This window comes from Xiphophorus couchianus, chromosome 2 (assembly GCF_001444195.1).
Source record: "Xiphophorus couchianus chromosome 2, X_couchianus-1.0, whole genome shotgun sequence".
Taxonomy (NCBI): domain Eukaryota; kingdom Metazoa; phylum Chordata; class Actinopteri; order Cyprinodontiformes; family Poeciliidae; genus Xiphophorus; species Xiphophorus couchianus.
In genome coordinates this window covers 24,871,830-24,893,228 of record NC_040229.1, presented here as the reverse complement: position 1 = coordinate 24,893,228, position 21,399 = coordinate 24,871,830, and the positions used below count along the sequence as shown (strand labels likewise).

Here is a 21,399-nt window from a genome sequence, read left to right as displayed (position 1 = left end):
CGCTTCTGCTACCTTTGGGTTTAATATATAATCTCTTTAAAAAAAAATTTAAAAAAAGGAAGAAGAAGCGTTTTTGCAGCGCTGCTGATATGAGACATACAATATCTTCCAAAAGTATTTATATCCCTTAAACCTTTTACACATTGCAACAAACAAGCCTAAAAGTATTTTGATAGGATTTTGTGGGCTAGATGAACACAAAGTGGCTCATACATTCTGAAGTTGGGTTTCCACTTCACAAAATCTTAGCAATAAAAAATTGGAAAAGCGCAGTGCAACTACTCTGATGCGCCTGAATTAAATCCAGTATGACCAAAGGAAAATATTATCTCACTGTCTCTGATTTAATGTCAGTGTGAGTAAAGCTGTTTACACAAGGTCTGCTAAAGTGAGAAACAGGATTGCGTTGCAAAAAGACAAAATCTTATCAAGTGTTTTTGATCTAGTTTCTAGTGCAAATATCTTGGTACACTTGGAATAAGAAAACTAACTTACAAGTAACCTTTTGGCAGGAAATCCAAGCTTGTTGTAAACCAATCATTCTTTCATATTGATGAAAAAGTTCTAGTTCCATTCGTCAATATTAAGGAACTATTGACTTGAAGCAAGCTCCAACATCTTGCTGAAAAGTTCGAAATACATCATGGAACTAAACTAGCCAGCAACTCATCATTACATAAACTAGTGCAGCATATTTCTGTTTCTAATTCATGCGATGTCTCCCGCAGGTCCTCCTATCGCCCCTCTTCCATCCGTCGTCAAAGTGCACAACCAGGACTCTGACCTTCCTGTGTCCCTGGAGGAGCCCCAGGTGGTGGCCGAACCCGCTCGGCCGCGCCCCTCCACCGTCACGGTCATCCACACTGGGACTAAATGACGCCAGGTTCCGCGGGAGGTGAGCTGGGAGACCACCGAGCTTTGAGACCGCGGTTGAGGGGGTCTCACGATGCGACACGGTTGCCCAGTTTTTCCATCCCGCCGCCTCCCTTCTGCCAACGCCAAACCCCGAGGGAGGAAATTTGAGGAGCCCTGGCTCGGCCTCGTTTTGCATGGCGCTGCTTCCCCTTTACGTCTTCACACAGACATGGAAGTTCAGATGAAGGGGGGGAAAGGGAAGACTCACCTGAAGCTGCTGCTGCTTCTGTGGAGACAATGGTTTGTCTGGCAGGAGAACAAACAAGCGACTGCTGAGGGAGCAATGAGCCTAAAGGGAACTCTCTGCTGGAGCTTGACTGTGAAAAGTCGTTCCGCTGTATGCCTTGTTTAAATATCCTGCCTGGAACCGTTCTGTAGAGTCATGTCATGCAGGTGAAACGTATAAGCTTCAAGCTGTGGTTAATACTCGTGCCATCATCTGCACTCTGAACCTGCTGTTGTTCAGGCGGCTCCTTTCCAATCCGCTGTGGTGTTTTGCTGTGACAGCTCACGGCATCATGACTTCCAACAGTATGGCTGTCAGTGTTGTGTCTTTGCTTTATTTTATTTTATTTTATTTTTTTTAAAAGTTCGGTTAACAATCAAAGCAGGACAATCCGCATCAGTCATGCCTGTGATTCCAGAGAGAGAGAGAGTGCAAACGATTGATTATCTATTGGGAATATTTATTTTCCTATATTACATGTAATGACTTTTTGTAAGAATATAATTTGCTGAGAGGTGTAAATGTTTATTAAAACGGGACTTGCAGTCATTGCCACATAAATACAGTATCTAATAGATGTGACTTTGTAATTGCTGTTTTATTTAACGAGTTTCGATGTGACTGTAAAGTCCTCCTTCATCCACAGGAGGGCGCTCTATGAGTTCTCAGGGATCTGCAGGGATGTGTGCTTGAATCTAACCAAACGCCTCTGTGTGATCAATCACAACTGACTCATGTGACTTACTGAAAGAAATTTTAGAAAAAGAAAAGAAAAACACCTAAATACAGCTTCCTATCCCCATGTGTCACAGGGATAGACGTTTATTTCCTGACACTATGTTTCTTCTCGGTAAACCTTGAACATGACGGGATGTGGAGAACAAACCAGTAATGTGACGGTATTCTGCTTCATTTCGCTCCCACTGCAGTGGTGCAGTTGAGGCATCGTGCTCTGCTTCCGCCCCTGAAGTGGCTGCTCTGAGAACAGCTCGACTCTGTGTTTAATCACTGTGCTTTTCATACCAGCCTGTTGAATTTAGCTGAAAGACTCCGTCCTCATCCCCTCCCCTCCTGCTCTGTCGCTCTGTAAAAACTGCCTCTGACAGAGAAGAGAAAGGGGTCCGTCTCTGTATTTTCTTTGTGCTTTCTCTACTTAACTTTAATCACTCAAGATGAATGTGGAATAATAAAAAAAAAGCACTCTAGAAAAGTAACAAGTGCTTGGCCAGTGTATAAGGTTTTGCCACCCTTTAATAACAAAAGATGTGGTGAATATCAAAGATTTTGGAAGTATACTTACTGTAAATACAAAAACTCTACAACATTCACCAGTCTTGCGTGTTTTGTTTTAAGTCTTTCGTAAATTATCATGAGAAGAAAACTGGGGGTACACTGATTCATCGGTGCCGATTTTTACATTTTTTAAAAAATTTCTCTGCTACCTTCCCGATTTATCACTCATCACTGATAATCAAAGCAAACCCGCTTTATCTCCCTGCATTTTTCTTCTCCAAGCTCCAGTGGAAAATCTCCTCCAAAAATTCCATGTAATTTCCTTAATTAGATCCGGTGATCGGACGATTTTTACATGTGAAGCCGATCTTATCCACCGATCTTATCTACCGATCTTATCTACCGTGACAAAGGTCTAAAAATCAACCACTGTCTTCTGCTCTGTCGTGAGGGAGGTTTGACTGACAGGCATCTGCTGTTAACAATAGTCACCCCACTGTTTCCAATTCAGTGACTTTCTTGCTATATTGAGCAATTTTTCAGATGAAACAAATTGGCATCAGCTAAAATTGGAATCGGAAAGCAGGTCAGGCTTTTTAAAACATTGGTAATCGGCCAGAAATCTGCAATCTGAGCAACCCTAAAGAAAATGTGAAGCAATAAAAGATTTTAAGTTTACATTAAACGCCATATTGCAGAAATGTGTCTATTGCTGAATGAAACAGGGAGAGGGAGTTGAATATGCTACATCTTCACAACCACGTTAGAATTATTGGCAAAGTTATATCAGAAGTGTCTCCACCTATTAAATACAAATAAAAAATCATGTCCACAACAAAGCAAACCCCATGATTTGGGGCTGGTTCTAGGGCCTGCCTACACATGCAACTACATTATTTTTCAAGTGAGTTTTTGTTTTTTTAACCCAAAAGATTTCAGTTGTTTTTTCAAGTGAGTTGTATCTACTTTATTTTTAGTACAATAATTTATTACCTCTCATTTTTACTTTGGAAAAGCTTGACAATTCAACAGCAAAGCGTTACTTTTTATAGTCTGTATATTTTTGCTCTTTGAAGGAAAGTAAATTAGATTTACTACTACACAGCAGTATAGCATGGATACTGTTACAATAAAAATAATACCTTTTAACCCTTGCTGAATAATATGAATAAGAAAAACACAGATATGCATCGTCACTTTAAAATAAGTACTTAATATTCAGCGAACATCTTTGTAAACAATATCTAAGCTTTCATTTCTACAGAGTACTGAATATCAACCCTGTCGATAAGAAAAGAGGTTTATCTTTCTACTTGATTTGTTTTTTTACTGTGAATATCCTGGTGTAACATAATTTCATTGTTTTCTCAATCAGACAATTAAATGTTGCAGACATTAAAGGTAAATTTTTTTAGGCCACGATAAAAAAAAATGACAACAAAATTATAGCTTTGTTTTGATCATTTCTACCTATTTTACTGTAAATTGCAGGAAATATGTCATTTTGTTTCAAATTTGAACAAATCTGAAATGAATTTACTTTTGTTATTCAATTTTGTTTTGAATTTGCTCTTTTAAATCAGTCCTGGCGTTAATAACCCAACTGGCTAATGACAGACAAATGAAACAATGAGAAACAATAAGCATCATCTAAATTACGGATTAGATCTCCTTTCCAAAAATATAAAACATTTTGACGAACTTTTACAGGATTAGATTTAAGCAACATAGAAAATTTAAAAAACTAGAATAAAAATTGGAGAACATTTCTCCTGAAAACTAATCAAATTTATGTTTTTATAAGAGCAAAGCGTATTTATCGAGCCTTTCTTTTCTTTTTTCTTTTTTAAAGTCAGTCAGCTGTAAAGTCGTGGACCTGCTGCGGCGGTCTCAGGCGGTGTGACGGTTGTACTCGTGGGGAGGATTCATCCCGTCGTAGTGGAACTCCCTCCACTGCTCAGTGCTCTCTCTGGTCCTCTCGTTTTGCTCTGAAGAAATCAGGGAGACAAACCTGAGCTTCAAAGTTGTCTAAACTCCTCTCAGCTGCATCTGTTCTACGTGCGACGCGTACCGTCGTTGTCCTCCTCAGCATAGCTCTCAAACTCATTCCTCTTCTCCTCGTGAAACTCCCTCTTTCGCTCGTCAGCAGCCAGAACTTGCCTCTGCTCCGCTGCAAACACAGAAGAAATCAGATAAGCTGATAATGATCCAGATTTTAGATTCAAACTGGTTCTCTGCTTTTTCTTCTATTTTGTGGCTATTGCTTCAAGAGGCAGTATTATGTAAAATCAACTTTTTTGAGCTATGCGTTATTCTATAATGTTATTCTCTCATCAACAAAGCTCCTTCTTTATTTTGTCTACAATTGCTACTCAGTGGTTGTTGTTGTGTGTCTTGTCTCTATGCTGCTGTAACTGCGAAATAATTTCCCTGCTGGGATGAATAAAGTAATTCTATTCTATTCTATTCTCCTCAGAGCTGCATTTTCCAAGCTTTCGACCTTCCGACTCTCAGAGGGACCCTTCCCTTTGACTCGCTGACTCAGCTCCTTCAGACTAGCCAGTAGCAATTAGCAAACACCTGATGGAACTGCGCATCTGCTGAGCGCGTTACGCAAGCTACTTCTCAGTGAAACGCTGGTAAAACGTTGCTAAACAGTAAATAAAAGGAAACACAAAATCACATAATCAGACTAAAACACACCAGGTGCATTAACAGTATTTGGAGAACGTCAGCTTAAAAGAGTTTTTATGGAAATAACTCATCAATCCATTATCCAAAAGTAGATATAAACAGAGTTGAAAATTGTGGCTTTCTACGTAAACTTATCGGCCGGTTAAAGAGCACGTTAAGAAGAGGGAGACCCGCGGTACCACAGCAGATCCACAGCTCTGCTGGTAGAACCTTTTGCACCAACTGCAAATCTAATCTTTATGAAAGAGCTGCTGATCTGAAATGTTTAAATGGAATAAAAGAAAGAAAGGAAAAATAAAAACAGAAAACCTGTTGGGGTTGACAGTTTTTGTTCACATGGTCGTATCTCTGAAAGCCTTTTTTCTAAGCAACCAGATTGTCAGTGAAACTCACACCGTCTGCAGTAACGGTGCGGACATCAGCTCTGATCGGAAAAGAGATCGCAGTGCTGACCTTTCCAAAGACAGGCCACGACCCCTGACCTTTCCTCAGACTTGGCTGCTCAAGTTTGTGCTTCCACTGTTAACTGCAGAACATCCTGAAACTAAACAAGACTTACAGACCGAGGTTGACTGTAATTTTATTTTGTTATTGTTATTATTATTGTCTGTGGAATCCAGGAAGAAGCATTCAAAATGTGTGGCCAGTTTGTCCTTCTTGTCTGTCTTTTATTTGGTCGCGGCTGCAAATTCCTCATTGAACTTCCAGCCGCTCTCCCACCTACTCACTCCTCCATCCCACTCCCAGCTTTTCTCTTTCTCTCTCTCTCTCTTTGTCTCTCTCGCTCTTTTCCACCTTGTTGGCAGACATACGTGCCGCATGTTACAACAGCATCGCGCCTTAACGCTCTTGAGACCGTCAGCCGTCACACAGAAAGCGGCTGCGCTCAGAAACGTGGCCTGGTGTGGGTGTGGGAGCTCCATGCTGGCCTGTGACTCCTGCTGCTGGGAGGGGAACAGTTCTACAGTCGGTCCAAGTTCGGAAACCAAAGCAGGCAGACGGTCGCCGGCTTCACAGCAGCGTGTTGTTTGTAATGTAACTAAAGACTGAGGTGATCAGTTAGCGAGGGTAAATCTGCTAGAGGTTAACCAAAGCACCACAGCGACCCGTCCAGGTTTTTACAAACAATTCATAAAAAGAACATTTTATCTGTCCTCTTGGAATGAAAACACAATAAAAGACTGATTTTCTTTGAATGAGCTCTCTTACATTCTTACATGTTTTCCATTTGCAGCGTGTTTTGTGCTGTGCTTTTTCATTTACTTTTCAGGTTGGTTCAGACATGGCATCAATCAGTACTAATGCACCGTTTTTGTTGTCGTTGTTTTTGTTTTGTTTTTTGGCAGCTTGTTGTTGAATATATCTACCAGCTCTGCATCAGATGTGCAAAGCATTACAATACATTGGCGATAGTGTTCATTATCATCTCAGCATGTTCTAGTGGCATAAGGATTGCAAACATGCTAATGTATGTTCCATGTTTAGGTCACTACTAATAATAATAATAAAGGTAATAATGTGCATAATTAAATGGCTTTATTTTGTCCTGATCTGCATTTCATTTCTAAATGAACTCAACAGGACAAACTGGTCCACATTCCTCTTGTGTAAAACTCTCCTCTCCTTGACGGTAACACACAGGTTCCCACAGCGACCACGTTAACGTATCCACATGCAGCGATACGCCTCAGCCTCTCTGACCGGACACTTTCCACCAACTCACCGATGATCTCGTCCTGGGATTTCACAGCTCGCCTGCTGCGCTTCCTGAAGAAGTTGGAGGCATCAGCTTCTTTCATGAAGATCCTCCTCAGCTGACCTAAGGTGGGGGAATAGATTTTTTTGTTTTTTGTTTTTTTTTCAGCATTGAAGGACAAAACAAGAGGTCACACACGGTTGTGAAATGCATCTCCACACCTGCTGGGCTTTTTGCATTTCTCGTGCTGCTACCCACAGCTGCGGATTCGGCTGCCTCTGGAGACCCTGCTTTTGGAGACAGAAGTGAGACAGGTCTGGCTAAAAATATATTTAGAAAAGCACATCTTAGTAAAACAGAGACAAAACAGACATCAGCAGAGTCCCTTATAAGAGTTTATAAACATCAAACTCACAGCTCAGTGCAAGCAGCACTGCGAGGAGAGCCAGGAGGGTTGCATACGTCCAGGACATTTTTTTTTTAAACTCCGTGTCCTGATGTGTTCGGAGAAACCAGAGTCGAAAAACAAGCAGGAGGGACAGAGATGACTGAGACTGGGATTAGAGGAGGGCGGAAGAGTTCAGGGAAATCTGGACTACCTGTCAGAAGAGAGAGAGAGAGACAAAGAGAGAGAGAGAGAGTCCTTGCACATCTGAGAGTAAAAGCAAGTGAGAAAGTAGCAAGAAAGTGCATAAATTATGAAACAATGTAATCATCTGTTTTCCTTATTTAACTGAGATAAAAGTTTGAACCCTTAGCTAAAGTTTTCTGCAGCTCCATCTGTCTTTCCATCAACTCTGATCAGCTCCCCTGCATCCCCCTCAAGAAAAGTTCCCCCCACAGGATGATACTGCAATGAGCTCACAGTGCTTTCAGGAGCGATGTGTTAGATTTCCACTCTACATATGGCAAATAAGGCTCATTTAAATCGACTTTTCAGTCGGCGAAGGATACAAACCCAGTCATACAGGCTGATTATGAAGAAGTGCTCTGAGTAATTCCAGCGGTAGGAAAAAGATGGACAAGGAACAAATAAATATTTAACTTCCAGTGACAGAAAACAGCTGAGCTGAAGAACTGATGCACAGATTTCCAGCCAAAGGCCTCCTGAATGTGGGCCCCTTCGCACGACCCCCCACACCCCAACTCCGTCTGCTTTGCATAAATAGAGCTAGGGAGTGAGCAGCCCTGCGCATACTTGACAGTTTTCCAACGTGGATCGTGGCTGCGCCCCAGAAAACAGTGAATGTCCTAATGTTTGGTGAGGAATTTGAAACTGGTGGTGCTTTGGCTCACGGGAAAGTGAGAGGAAATCGCAGGGAGGACTTGAGAAGGCGAGACAGAAGTGGGAATGTTTCGCTTAGTTCGGAGTCAATGATTCTGACTTGCACGGATGAAACTGAATTGCGACATTAAGTTAACCTGAAATGCCGGTCAAAGGTCAGGGGTCTCTTAGAACAAACTCAACCCCACACAAAAGGTATTCTTCTTTCAAGGGAGCGTGCAAACATCATCATCGTCATCGCACAGCCTAGTTTCCAATGATTTTGCCTGAATTTACCTAAATCAACACTGTCCAAACTTTTTTCATCATGGGCCAAAATTACCTGTTTGAAAACACTTAATTAAGGTAAAAGTGCAACAAATAATTTTATTGTGAATTATTTTCTTTTTACCTGCTCAGCAATAACATGCCATTTGATTAAAAACGTCTGAAATAGGATCTCAAATTTGTACAATTTCCTAACTTGTTGATATAAATATTAATCTTAGCTTATTCCCATGAAACTCTCTTTGAAAACTCTTAACTGCATTTAGCCCATTTAAATGATTGACTAAGTAAGTTTTTAAGTAAAAAGTTGCTTTCATTTTTTAGGACAGACCATTTTTTCTGGCCTATTAACAATGACACTTTCTGTATTGAATCATTCAAATAAATACATGAAATAATTCATGGTGTGTTCTTAGACAAAATACATTAATTCAAGATATGTTTATCCTATTGTATATTCTAATAATTTCTGCCTTTGTAACTGATCTTATTTGACATTGACTATTTAAGTCATGTATTAATACTTTGCTTTACATTTTTTTTATTGAATTATCTTCACACTTCAGGGCACCTTCTCCACATGATTTGTGTCCCACATGAAGTATAACTTATGTCACCTTTGTTGCAAACAGCATTAAGATTTTTGGTTTAAGCCTTCACTCTGCACATCCAAAGATGAAACGTTTTGCACCTGTAGCAGAAGTCCTGTGATTAGATTCTCCCACTTGAATTGAATATGCATACTCATTTGAATAGATATCCACGCCACATTTTTTCTGAATTTTATCAGGAAACCATTTTATCCTTCACCTTTGTAACGTGAGAAAAAAACGAAACGGTTCAAAGCGTGTGATTTTATTTTCTATCCACATCATTTTCATCATATTAATATTCTCCAGCAGATGTCGCCGTTGAGTCAAACTTGGTGTGGTGTATTTTCTCGCTGCTGCCGGTAGATGGCGCTGTTGAAACCGTGATAGACAGCTCCAGCGGCGGTGTGGTGGCAGAAGGCAGCGTCAGCTGTGGCGTGGAGGGACTGACACAGATCCACTAGTAATCGCCGCCGTCCCCTCTGCCATGGTCTGCTCGTCGAAAGGTTTCCTGCCCTCTACAGGAAGAGAAACTTTTGACGCGTAAGCCACAAATCATGGTGCTGGACGCCACGACCCCGCTGGTGTAAGCGACACTGCGGAGGAGAAAGTATCGACCTCACACAAGCCACAAAGCAGAAGCAGCTGCTTCGCCGTATTTCTTTTTTCACGCTCGCAGGGAACGACGGCATCCGGCCTGAGAAAAAGACGCTCCGAGGTCGGGGACTCCGGTCGGAGCAGCCTGCGTCGCTTCTGGTGAGGGTCATTTTTTACTACATTTTCGCTAAATTGGCTCAACTTTGAGCCTCGCGGACGCTGGAAGTGAAAAACAGAAAGCTTAATAACGATGCAACAGTGTAAAAAAAAAAGTGGACTTTAGAGGCTCTGTTTGAACGCAGAGCTGTTGAGTGCGTCTCCAGTGAGTGGCCGCAGTTTACCGAGACACAACCGGGGCAGCTGCATGCTGGGGAACTAAGTTCAGAGAGGCTCAGAGTTTGTGATTTGGGAAATATTTGTGCCAGCTTTGTTGTTTCACACCACCCGGAGCTCCACGAACAGCCTGCGGGGAAGCTGTCAGAGGACTGTGTGAAACGGGAGGGCTGGTTGGCCGGCTGCTCCAACTGGATCCTCATGCATAGCGGCCACCCAAACATCCAGTGACCCACATTTCTGAGGTGTCCCGTCCTCGGGGCCCCGCGGTTTGACACCGGCCTCAACCTTCACACACAGCCCCGGAAGAGGAGCTTTTAAGCCCTGACTGGGCTGCTGTGTGAAGGCCCTGACTGAAACGCTCCTGCAGCTTTCAGTGAATCCCTACAATCTCCTATTGAGGCAGGGATAAACCCTGAGAGGATGTTGCAGAAGATTCAAAAGGTCGTCTGTATTTTAGAAGCACGAGATTAAAATTAATTAAATCAGAGATGAGAAAAGTTAGTTTCATTTTGAGTGACTGTGCAGGCTGATGTGATTAACCAGGTTATCTGCTCCAGCATTGTAACCTTTGACAGGGACAGTGAGTAACACTGTTGATTTTTATCTCTGGATCTTGCTATTCTCATTGATTTTACTTTTCCGCCGAAGGTCTTTCAGACAGCTGGTGTCAACTGTTGTCTTCCTGTTGACGAATAATCAAAGACGAGCTTCAGGGGAGCTCAAAAACATCTCAGGGAGCCGTCGGTTGTCAAAGTTTCTACAAAAGGTCCCATTGAGTGGTACGAGTTGCAAGGTTTTCCTCAGTGTATTATAAGCCTGGCGGCCCACCAGGTTAATCATTGCTTATTTATTTACGTTTTCTTTAATGTTTGCCTTTTTTGTAGTTGGTGTTCATGCTTTAGTCTTCCAATAACACATAATTATCAAGTGACATTTTCACATTTCCTGTCAACTTTAAATATTTAACTCAAAAACGCGGCGGGGCCGCTGGCCGAATGATTGCCTGAGCTCCCCAACCACCGGGCTTGATTGATGATTGGTAGGTCAGATACTGAACTGAATTTTCAACTTTTCATTAAAGGTAACAAAAAGCACACCTGGTACATTTTGTGGCCTGTGAACGGATCAACAGACAGGATGTTATTTGTTTTGTTGTGATGCATAAATGTAGATTATCTTGGCATTTTCTGTTGGATTTAAAACTGCTGCATCTAATAAGGAACCTGGCCAATGTTTGCTTCAGTTGAATCAAAGCAAACATTTCTCAAATCTTTTGGTATTAGACTTGGGCTGGTTTGATAATGTAAAAGCATCTCATTTGGTTCATGGTGTTAATGTGGAAATAAAAAAAAAAGTGTTATTGCAGCAATCTTTTGATTATTATGCTTAAAAATAACATTAAACATTAAGGCAATGACAACATTGCCTTACTTTACGCCACAGTAAACTCCAGGCACTTCAACAACTAATTTCGAATTGAAACGTATTTGAAAATATATGAATTGTGCATAATTTTTAAGGAGTTTTGAAACGGCAAGTTTTTAAAACCTCACTATGCATTGATAGTAATAGTTGGTCATGATCTAATCAATATGTGTCTAAAGAGAAAAGAAAGGGAAAGAAAAACAAAACCTTATAATCTCTACCAGCCAGTAAAACCCAGATTAGTGCATCTCTTATCAAAAATTGTTGATTTGGTTTTATCTTTCACAGTTAAAACTCTGGCACCAGTGTTTTGTACTGTTTAATTATAATCACGTAGTAATATTTTTGTGCAAGTACAAAATTTTACCAAGTAGTTTTGGTCTGGTTTCTAGTGCAAATATCTTAGGACACCTGAAGCACAACAAAACTAACTTACAGGTAACTTTTAAGCTTGTTTTAAATCAGTAATTCCCTAATATTGATGTAAAAAATTACTGGTCATAAGGGAAATAATCTGTCAGTGGAACAAGACATTTTAAGATATGGGAAAATGTCTTATTCCACTGGCAGATTATTTCACTTATAACTACTACCTTTTCATCAATATTAAAGCAAACTCTTATATCTTGCTGAAAAATGACTTGCAAGTTAATTTTGTCTCATTGCAAACGCACCAAGATATTTGCACTTGAATGTAGACCAAAAATACTTGGTAAGATTTTGTGTTTTTGCAGTGTTTATATCCTCCTAAAAGCCATTTATTAAGCCGGCTGTTGAAAGTGGATCAGACTAAATGACTAAGTATCTGTGTTATCAGCAAAAATACTTAGAAGCAACTTTTCCGTCCAACTACCTGGTAAACTCGTTGAGGTATAAAGTAAGGCCACATCTGCATGCTCTGCTGCCTCTCATGTTTTCTTGAGTGAATGAAGGTGCAGTTCAAGCACTTCTTTTCATGCTCACTTCCTGTGCGCAGGTTTCATTTTGACAACAGCGAGCTGCCAGGAGACCTGGTATCGAGCTGGTAGGCGAGGGCCTCTTCAGAGCGGGTCAGCGTTCAGCTGCTGTAGGGCTGGGTAGAAACGGGAGGGCAGCAGGGAGTTGTCGGAGGCAGCGGGATGAACGTGTGTGCTGTTTTGACACGGGGCCGTCTCCCTGGTGAAGGCCTTGGGGACGGTCGGTGGCAGGGTAACCTGACCCGCTGTGGAAACAGCTGTAGCCTGCCGAGCTGATCCCAACTGAGTCCCAGTGCGGATCAGATGATGGTCCGGCAAAGGAATGGGCGTGTGAGGGTGTGTAAGCATGCACACGAGTGGATTTCATTGAAATATATTTTCAGTCCGTCCAGCTGGGAGTTTTATTTCCGTTTCTTTAACCTGTGTACAGATGGAAGCTGTTCTTTCTGTTGCCACAGGGAACAAAAAGGTTAAAAACCAACAAGAAATTTAAAAGTCCAGGTGTTTAAACGCAGCGTAGCCTGAAGTCCAGGAAGTTCTGTCTGCGAGGTAAAGCTGCAGGCTGAGACAGCTGGCTGAAGGTTATTGTGTCACTCCTCTCTGTGGGTGGGGGCAGCTGCTCTGTCGCAGCCTCCACTCCCGTCTATAGATAGCCATGAACACAAACTCTTCCTCGTTTTCTCTTCATTACCGTCGGCATGCGGTCGCTGCTTGCATGTCTGGCAGCCTCCACTCCCTGACTCTTTGTCTCTTTCTAATTCAAGTATCTGTTGATCCTACAGATCTCCATGCAGCCCAGAGCCGCTCGGCGGACGACTTGTCTAACTCCTCTATTAGTGACTTACTCTGCAACTCTGTCGTCATCTGTTGCATTAGTTAGAGACAGGTGATGGACGACTGTTGCCTGATTTATTTTTTATTTTTCCTGTCGCTCTTGGCAGGTTTAGCGAGAGATGCTTGAACACCGCTCTGGTCTTTATTTGGAGACAAACACAGGTTCATTTGAGCCCGTGTTATTAGAGCCAGCAAAGCTGTGCATATTTCCAGTGCTCGGTGTCATGTGCTCATAATCAACTTCTCCGTGGTTTAATAAAAATCCAACTTGGGTTTCAGTGTCTGTTTTGCCTTTTTCGATCTAAATTTAGACCCACAGGGCTTCAGACATTTGGGTTAAAATCAAAGTTTTTTTCTAGTTGAACACAGTTCATCACTTCTTAATAATACACCAACATTTCCGTTTTCTTATACAGTAGGACTGGGCAACATCACTTAAAAAATAAAATCAAAAATTTGTTTCATACCAGATCCAATTTCTGATTATTTTTTTCTTGCTTTCTTTTCTAAGAAAGAAATGACAAATAACCAATGTTTTATTTTATCTTTTTTTTATGTGATTACTTGATTAATCGTAAGAATAATCGATGGATTACTCGATTACTAAAATATTTGTTTACAACAGCCTCAGTGCGAGCCATGGCTGTAAAACAGAGCTTTACAAAATGCTTACAAAGTTGACATTCTTCAGCATCTTATATTAGCATTGCAGGTTGCACTAACACAACAGCAGTCTCTCTGCGTGTGTGCGCCTGTGCGCCTGTGTGTGTGTGTATGCCTGAGAAAATGTAGATCTGTGAGATTTCCAGAAGGCTGCTGGCATTTTAAAACCCTGCATGCTCCAGACACAGATTGAAGCTCAAAAAGAATAAAACGGCACAACTCTGGTCACATCTCGCTCTCAGAACCGATCGCAACAGAACGAGCCAGTCGTCCAAATCCACGTCTGATTTCTAGATGACAGCTGAAGCAAATTAATGAGTCTTCATTTGATTTATACTTCTTTTTCTACTTATCAAGATTGAATCTCATACTCCAGACTGGCTTGTCTAGTGTAACAAGTCACTTCTTGTGTTTGTGGTACCTTCTGTTTCCTTTAATTAAATCTATAATTTAAATTTTGGGGGCAGAGTGGGACTTCTGACTCACTACCTGATCGAGCCACAGAGAAACCAGTGCAACAGCCTGCCGTGACAATTTCACAACCCTCAAATCAGCTGCCAAAAGCATGATAACAATCACATTACACAACAAACAGAGGCAGGCGCTTGCACCTGAAAAGCCCAACCTTTTGTGTGACGTTGTGGATGCTCGATGATTCATTAATTTCATTTTTTCTTTCTTCTTTTTCAGTGCCGTTTCAAATGTTAAAGATTAAATCAAAAGCAAAGTAAGTTTTGCAACGGATGTTTATTTAGTCGCCCTAGAAAGGAAAGGTACACTGCCACGGAGTCTGCCTGAAGCTGCCACAGAGGCCGCTGTTTGTGTTTACACTTTGATTTAATCTCTGATGTTCTGAATACATCCCAACTGGTTCCCAGTCTGTTGTTCCGCTTTTTATCAGCCACAAAGGGGTTGCTGCTGATGCTGCGAGGGCGAACTCGTTGTCGCTCTCTCTGATGCTAATGTCCGGCCCTCAAACGGAGAACCGGCGACTCTCGAGTCTCAGATGAGTCTGATTATCTCCATGACTATTCAAACTAGTTAATAACATCGTTGTACCTGAAATCAGCTCTGTTGCTACCTCTTGATTTAAAAAAAACAAAAAAAAACTTTAATCATTTTAAATTCGTAGGATACCAAATAGAAGCATTTGATAAAACAACATTTTAAAATATATATTTTTAAATCACTCTGTTGACCTCTAAAGCATGCAGGGTTGATGGAGTTCACGTCACATCTGATGATGACTTTTCATTCATAAAACACTGCATCACAAAGACCTGTTTATGTACAAATGGTTGAACCTTTGATTAGTTTTGTCTTAATTCAACCCTTGGCTAATTATGCTTCAATAATCAGGCTTTTTTGCGGTCATGTTTTTTTCTCTAATGCCTGCTTACCTCTTAGAAGCAGTTCATTGTTTTGCTTTGAGCTCACAAAAGAATATTTATGGATTAAAGTGTCAGTCATTACAGTGACAAATCGCGTCGTGTTACACAAGTGAGCATATTTTAGAACCGGTTTAGTGAAGCAATTAACAAGGCCAAAATGTCAGACGTCCTCTTGCTCCACTTTTCAAAAATCTGATCGACCTTTCTAGAAATTAATGGCTAAGACTAGGAAGGCCCCAAGACCTGCACACGAGCGACTGAAACTTTCAACAAGTCCTATCAAAACAGAGTAAGCAAGCTAATGTTAGCCTAGCACAAACGGGTTAACATTAAGACCTAATCAGCCGGAGCAAGATGGGAGTTCATTGAAGGCTGTGGGCTGTCCTTAAGGAACTCCTGTTGGGATATAATATTTATCAAGATAAAACTTTCCAAATATATCAGTAAAGTTACCTACTTTCAATCAAGTAATAGGCTATGATATCTCCAGAAGTCATGGGTTCACAATTTTGCCTGGCAGTAATGTATTTTGTCATTCAGATAGCGACGGCCAGTCTTAAGATAGAGGTCAAAATGCTAAACACACAGAGAGCCTTTTGGGAACAAAATTAAAAGTTGATTTCTGATCAACTTTTAATTTTGAGTCAACATGAGTCAATTGGCACTATTTACCAAATTATCACACATTACAAGAGAATGCGCAGCTCTGGTTGAGTGTGTAGATTTCTGCTCACAGTTGTCATTGGAAAATGGTGCAAATCTTATACTTTATGGAAATGTGTCAGTGTTTTACATGGCAGCAGAACTTTTCTTTGTGAGAGCCCTGTCCTCTGCTGAACACTTAGTCTGGATTGTTGATCAGGTACTATGAGCAATCAGAGGCATTTAAACTGAGACGATAGCTGCCACAGCCCTTTCCTGCCTATTACTGTATGAAGTAGTCGTCATTCTGAAAATTGTTATAAGTAATTGTAACATAATTATAGGCAATTATGCTAGAATTTCCATAATCACAAGGGCATTTTTGTTTCATTTTATTGCTTTCATTTGCTAACTCAGATTGGAGATTTCTGTTGTTGATTTCTGATCTCTGACTTTTCTGTAAGCTGTTTTCAGCATGGAAGTGTTTATGATGGTGAATTAAATGGTTTGTGAGAGCAGAGAGGAGCCAGCCTGCCACTCAGGCTGCTGTAACCATAGCAGCAGTGTTAAATCTGCTGCTGTTGAATCTTGTTGAGATCTGTGGCTTTGGGACACCTCTGGCTCCTTTTTTTCCACTTTGTTTCCCATAGGGATGCACAATATTATCGGTATCGGCCAATATTAGCTATAAAATCTAATACTAGACATCGGCCATTCTGTCAAAAATAATTAAACGATATAAAAAGTATTGTTTTTATAAGACAAACCAGTGACAATGATGCCTGCTGCAGCACAGCATCATATAATGCGCGACTGATGTGCTTTTCACTTGTTGCTTTGAACAGGTTGAGTTTAGTTTTGTGAAGATTTACAAATTTGCGCCGTTTGAGTGTTGTCATTATCCTAGAGAGAGCGGATGTCATGAATACATTTGACATTAAACATAATAAGTTGAAAGTGTTGCATCAGCCTCCTGTTTAGCATTTTGTAGCAGGCTAAAAGATAATGCAGTATTTTAACTCCACAGTAGAGAAAGCCATTTAGTTTCAGTAATAACACCGATATGACCACCGATATTATCTGTGTTATCGGCCAAATCATTTCTAGTACAACGGCATATTGGATATCAACTAATATTGTGCATCCCTAGTTCCCCACAACCATCATCTCTGACCTGTCGGTCAGCCTCCAATCAAAGCCTTTGAATGCCGGCGACACGAGAGGCTGGTGTGATGGCGCCGTGAGCGGGAAAATATGTCAAATGAGACAAAAAGAGTCAAGATAAGGAACAAACGACACATTACATCAGTGAGTGACGAGCGCATGCTCGTTTGTTCAGCACCACGCAGCGCTCCTCCTCATATCTAAGGAAGGCGCCCACTTTTTATTTATTTTTTTGACTCGGCACAGAGCAGCCTTTATATTAGACCCTCAGTAACAGACCCAGCAGCCCCTCACTCGTGTCCTCATTGTCTCGGTCAGGTTGGAGAAAAGGCCGCTATTCAGAAAACCCGAGGCTGAGCTCACCCATGAATCACGCCAAGCGTCATGCTTCTCCCATGTTTCATTCTCCCGAGCGTGAGCGCTGCAGCAGCCGGGAATGAGACGTGAGTGTTGTCTGCGCCCCCCATTGTCCTTTCAGGGAGTGACGTTGAGAGGTTTACGGAGCCCTGCGGGGGTCATGTGGGGGCTTCGACCTTGCTCGTCCAGATGGAGGCGATCACTTGGCAGTTCATGTCCTCAAAAAAAAATATGTTTCTGCTCTGCTGTCGTGAGGATCGGGGGTGAAAAAAGGACAGAATCCATGTGTTTTAGCATCTGCAGCGATCTCCTCCTCCTCTCTCTTTGTTTCCCTGCATCAGCTTCACCTCTGCCCGCTCTTACTGGATAGGTGGAGCAGAGCGTTGTTAGGCTAAAGGAGACGTTACCTCAGGCCCAGACCTGTGATGAGCATAAAGACTGAGACACGGTGGGGGAGAAAGGCCTTGGCTTCGGATGCAAGAGGAAGGGAATCGGAAAAGCAGCACGTATGCAAGTTTCCCGCAGTGCTTAGCACGGCACGGAAAATACAGTAGGGGTTGCCGTGGCAACAAATGATGGGGAAACGGCACAGTATTCGGACCCCCCACACCCCCCGTTCCACACCTCAGGGCTCCCTTTCTCCTCCACATCCACCCCCTGTCTCTCTCCTCCTCCCAGGGCAGATCTGGAGCTCAGAGCGCGGGCCGGTGTGCTCCTGGGAGCAGGGACAAAGCTCCACACTCAACCCCGGAACAGGAATGTGGGTCGCCGGACTGGAGCGCTACAGAGACGCTCTTCTTCTGCTACAACGCCCTTTAGGTTTTCACTGAGGTCTTATTTTCTGGGTCCGAGGACATGAAAAGTTTCCAATTGGATGTTTGTAGTCAGAAGATTATTATGTTTTTGATTATAATTAAGCATAGGAAAAGTAAATAGTGTGCAAATATTTGTGAATATTTACATCTGTTTGCATCTTTTCACCCCCCCAGCAATTTATTCATTCATTCACCTGTCGATCCGTCCTTGTTAGGGTGGGCGATATGAACTAAGAATTTTATCACAATATTTTGTAATACTATTGTGATAACCATAAAAATGATGCTAAAATCGATTACTTCTTCTTAAGGTGACTCCATGGCGCGGTATTCGTAGCGCCGCAAATATAAATTTTTGCCTTTCAAAAAAACCCCCATTTGATACAAGCTTCTTCAGGATGCCACATAATTACAAACTGCACACAGAGACTTCATTTAATCATATTTTTGAATTTGCTTTTATTTATTGATTTGCTCGTTCAAAAAAAAAAAAACAAACACCTGAGAAAATGGTAAGAAAAACATTCGTTTTCACATAACCCTAAGTTATCAAACCTTTACATTCCTGTCATCTAGATTCATGAATTAGCACAGGGACTTCTGAATAAAAATCTGGAAAATGAGAAACGGCAGTGAAATGGTCGTCTGTTCTCATTTGGAGCCACATAATCCCATAATCTTATCTCTCTGACTGTTAACACAGACGGGATTTCCGCTTTCCAGATTTATTGCAGCAATATATGTGGCCTGCCACTATCAGTAACGGTGGTCATTGATTCATCTGTCAAGCTGTTTTTCTGAAAACTACCTAAAGAAAAAGCCTTCATGTCTTTGCCGTATTCATCATGGTCATCACTGCAATATTACTGAAGTGTAATATTGGGTGTAGAACAATAGGTGCCTGCCATGCAATGCATGGGAGGCAGTGACAGGGTTAGGGTTACCCTAACCCTCATTTACTTCATTTAAAGTGAGTGCTCTATTGGGGAGGTTATCAGCTTCTGCGGTAATGAGTAGCATTTGTTTTCTGAGAAAAGTGGAGCTGTGAGTGCGCTGCACACATGTCGCAGGCTGTGTGTGTGTGCAACTGCGGCGGGACAGCGAGGCGACGCGGCGAGGAGATGACGGACTGCCGGTCCACGCTGCCGCTGACGTGTCTCGAGGCGGAACCGACAGATCTGATGTTGTGACAGGCGAGCCAACGTCCTTTTCCCTCATCTTGCCTCGCGGAAAATCAGATTGATTGTGTTTTTACTAAGAATAACTCGGTGAATAACTAGCTGGGAACAAATCGAGGAGAAAAGGCTGAAGTGACATTTATTTTTGTGAAAATATGCTCTCAGTACTTTGCTGTGATGATTGAAGGACTCAGATATGCAACCGCGGTGCTGTTTGACTTCTTTTACTGAATGAAATATTGGTAGACTTAACATTTTATCAAGAATACTTAGTGATATTTGCTGATATGTAATCTCCTTCTTCACTAATAAACTTTCCCTTTTAATACAATTGTTTCAATTTTGTCAGAATTTTACATTTTTGGAGTTACAGATGTGTGGATCAGGATTTTCCTACTAATTTCCGATTTTCTTTGTGTATAAAAAAGGAAAGATGTGCTGCAGGTTATGTTAATAAAAGCAGTCTGTTCAAATCCAACAGAAAATGAAAGAATTACAAGAGTACCCTTCTGCATCTGATTTTTATTAAGCTGCCAATTGGTTGTCAGCACATGTACTTATAGACCCAACATTGTTACATAAAACAAAATCAGTTTTGGCAAGCCAATCGGGCAACTAATGCTAATTTCAATTCAATCACAACCAAGTTCAAACATTCAGCAACAAAAAGAGCGACTGTGAAATTCTTGACTGTTTTTTCTTGCAGCTGGAAGCTTTCTCATTTTACCGTTATCATCACAAGATGACTAAATGTTGACAGCAGGTCTTTGTAACACTCTGTTCCTGAGGAATGTCACTGAATGCAGTAAATTAATACCGTCTTGCTCAGTTTCTCTGCTTATTTTCACACCCTCTTTGGATGAATGGGTGTGCTCAGTTTTATGTGGAGCTCGATGTACTGATGCATGATGTACAGATTAGTATTTTGCTCTGCACTGTCCCCATTTGCCTTGGCCCGTGGCCCGGGTCAGTCTTGGCCTGCTGCGCGTGGCGCGAATAAGGACAGGCTCGCTGCTTCTCACCTCAGAGGACAGATTTTAGAGGAAAAAAAACTTTAACCCCTGCTTTAAACCTAAATCAGAATAATATTGATCATGTAAATACTGTAAATCTACTAAAGTGAGAGTATTCCGGCAACTCGCCTTAGCAACAGCTGGTTCAGTAAAAGCTTTAAAAATTGTTTAAATGCCACAGCTTTTCAGTTTCATTTGGTCAATATCTGAGTTGGCTTGTTTAGTAATCTGTTTGGTTGCTCAACAAAAGCAATTTGGTTCCCACAGTGTGAAAATAGACCTCGGTTCTTCTCGGTTCTTTCAATTAGAAAGGAAGTCCAGAAAAAAAACAGTTTCAATTTCAGCTCTATTTTCAGACTAAGTTGTTAAAAATAAGAGTCGTCCGTCATGCTGCGATTCCAGATGAGGCCAAAAAGAAACTTGTATACTCATTAGGTTCATTACAGAGGGTGATATATTTGAAGTACTTATTTCAGTTCAGCTTGATGACTACAAGCTAATGAAAACCCCAAATTTAATTTGATGTGAAGTTCATTTGCGTAGCACATTTAATCAACAAGACAGTTCAAAGGGCTTTACATGATAGAAACATGATGGTGACCAATTATGAAACGATAAACATGACCGATGGTCATCAGAATAATCAAGCAAGTACACATGAAATATGCTGATCAATGTTCTACTTTCTGCTAATCAAAGGTAAATCTAAACAGACGGGATTTTAGCCTTGATTTAAAGGAACTCAGTGTTTCAGCTGTTTTGCTGTTATCTGGAAGTTTGTTCCAGATTTGTGGTGCATAGAAGCTGAATGCTGCTTCTCCATGTTTGGTTTTGAAGATGCAGAGCAGAACCAGAACCAGAAGCCCTGAGAGGTCTGGAAGGTTGCTATGACAACAGCAGATCTTTAATGTACTGTGGTAATTTGTAAAGCAGCAACAGTATTTTATAGTCTGTTCTCTGAGCTACAGGGAGCCAGTGTAAGGACCTGAGAGATGGTTAGTCTATCTTCTTGGTTCTAGTCAGAATGTGAGCAGCAGCATTCTGACTCAGCTGCAACTCTCTGATTAACTTTATTTTATTAGTAGTATTTTTTAGGCAGACCTGTGAAGACACTGTTGCAGT

The 21,399-nt window shown here is 41.4% G+C and overlaps 3 protein-coding genes across 5 annotated transcripts in view; 2 read left to right on the top strand and 1 right to left on the bottom strand.

The window, feature by feature from the left end:
* Positions 1-2,466, top strand: part of camk1db (calcium/calmodulin-dependent protein kinase 1Db) — a 31,667-nt gene extending 29,201 nt beyond the window's left edge. For both annotated transcript variants that reach the window (XM_028034876.1, XM_028034883.1), the window contains exon 11: positions 729-2,466. In XM_028034876.1, coding sequence (XP_027890677.1) covers positions 729-877 — 149 coding nt within the window. In that variant the 3' untranslated portion in view covers positions 878-2,466. The remainder of the gene's footprint in view (positions 1-728) is intronic.
* An 856-nt stretch (positions 2,467-3,322) lies between these two features.
* ucmab (upper zone of growth plate and cartilage matrix associated b) lies at positions 3,323-7,919 on the bottom strand. 2 transcript variants are annotated; one of them, XM_028028628.1, is made up of 5 exons: positions 7,180-7,919; positions 6,986-7,054; positions 6,792-6,887; positions 4,446-4,544; positions 3,323-4,362 (listed from the first exon to the last, which is right to left on the bottom strand). In XM_028028628.1, the coding sequence occupies exons 1-5, from the start codon at positions 7,235-7,237 to the stop codon at positions 4,265-4,267; spliced, it is 420 nt and encodes a 139-aa protein (XP_027884429.1). In that variant the 5' UTR covers positions 7,238-7,919; the 3' UTR covers positions 3,323-4,264. The 2 variants fall into 2 exon arrangements, with proteins under 2 accessions (XP_027884429.1, XP_027884436.1); XM_028028635.1 differs by having other exon boundaries at positions 6,986-7,051; positions 7,180-7,914.
* A 1,388-nt stretch (positions 7,920-9,307) lies between these two features.
* The window catches only part of LOC114160653 (cyclin-dependent kinase 17-like), a 36,856-nt gene continuing 24,764 nt past the window's right edge, over positions 9,308-21,399 (top strand). The window contains exon 1 of the mRNA XM_028043326.1: positions 9,308-9,662. The gene's annotated coding sequence lies outside the window, so the exon portion shown is untranslated. The remainder of the gene's footprint in view (positions 9,663-21,399) is intronic.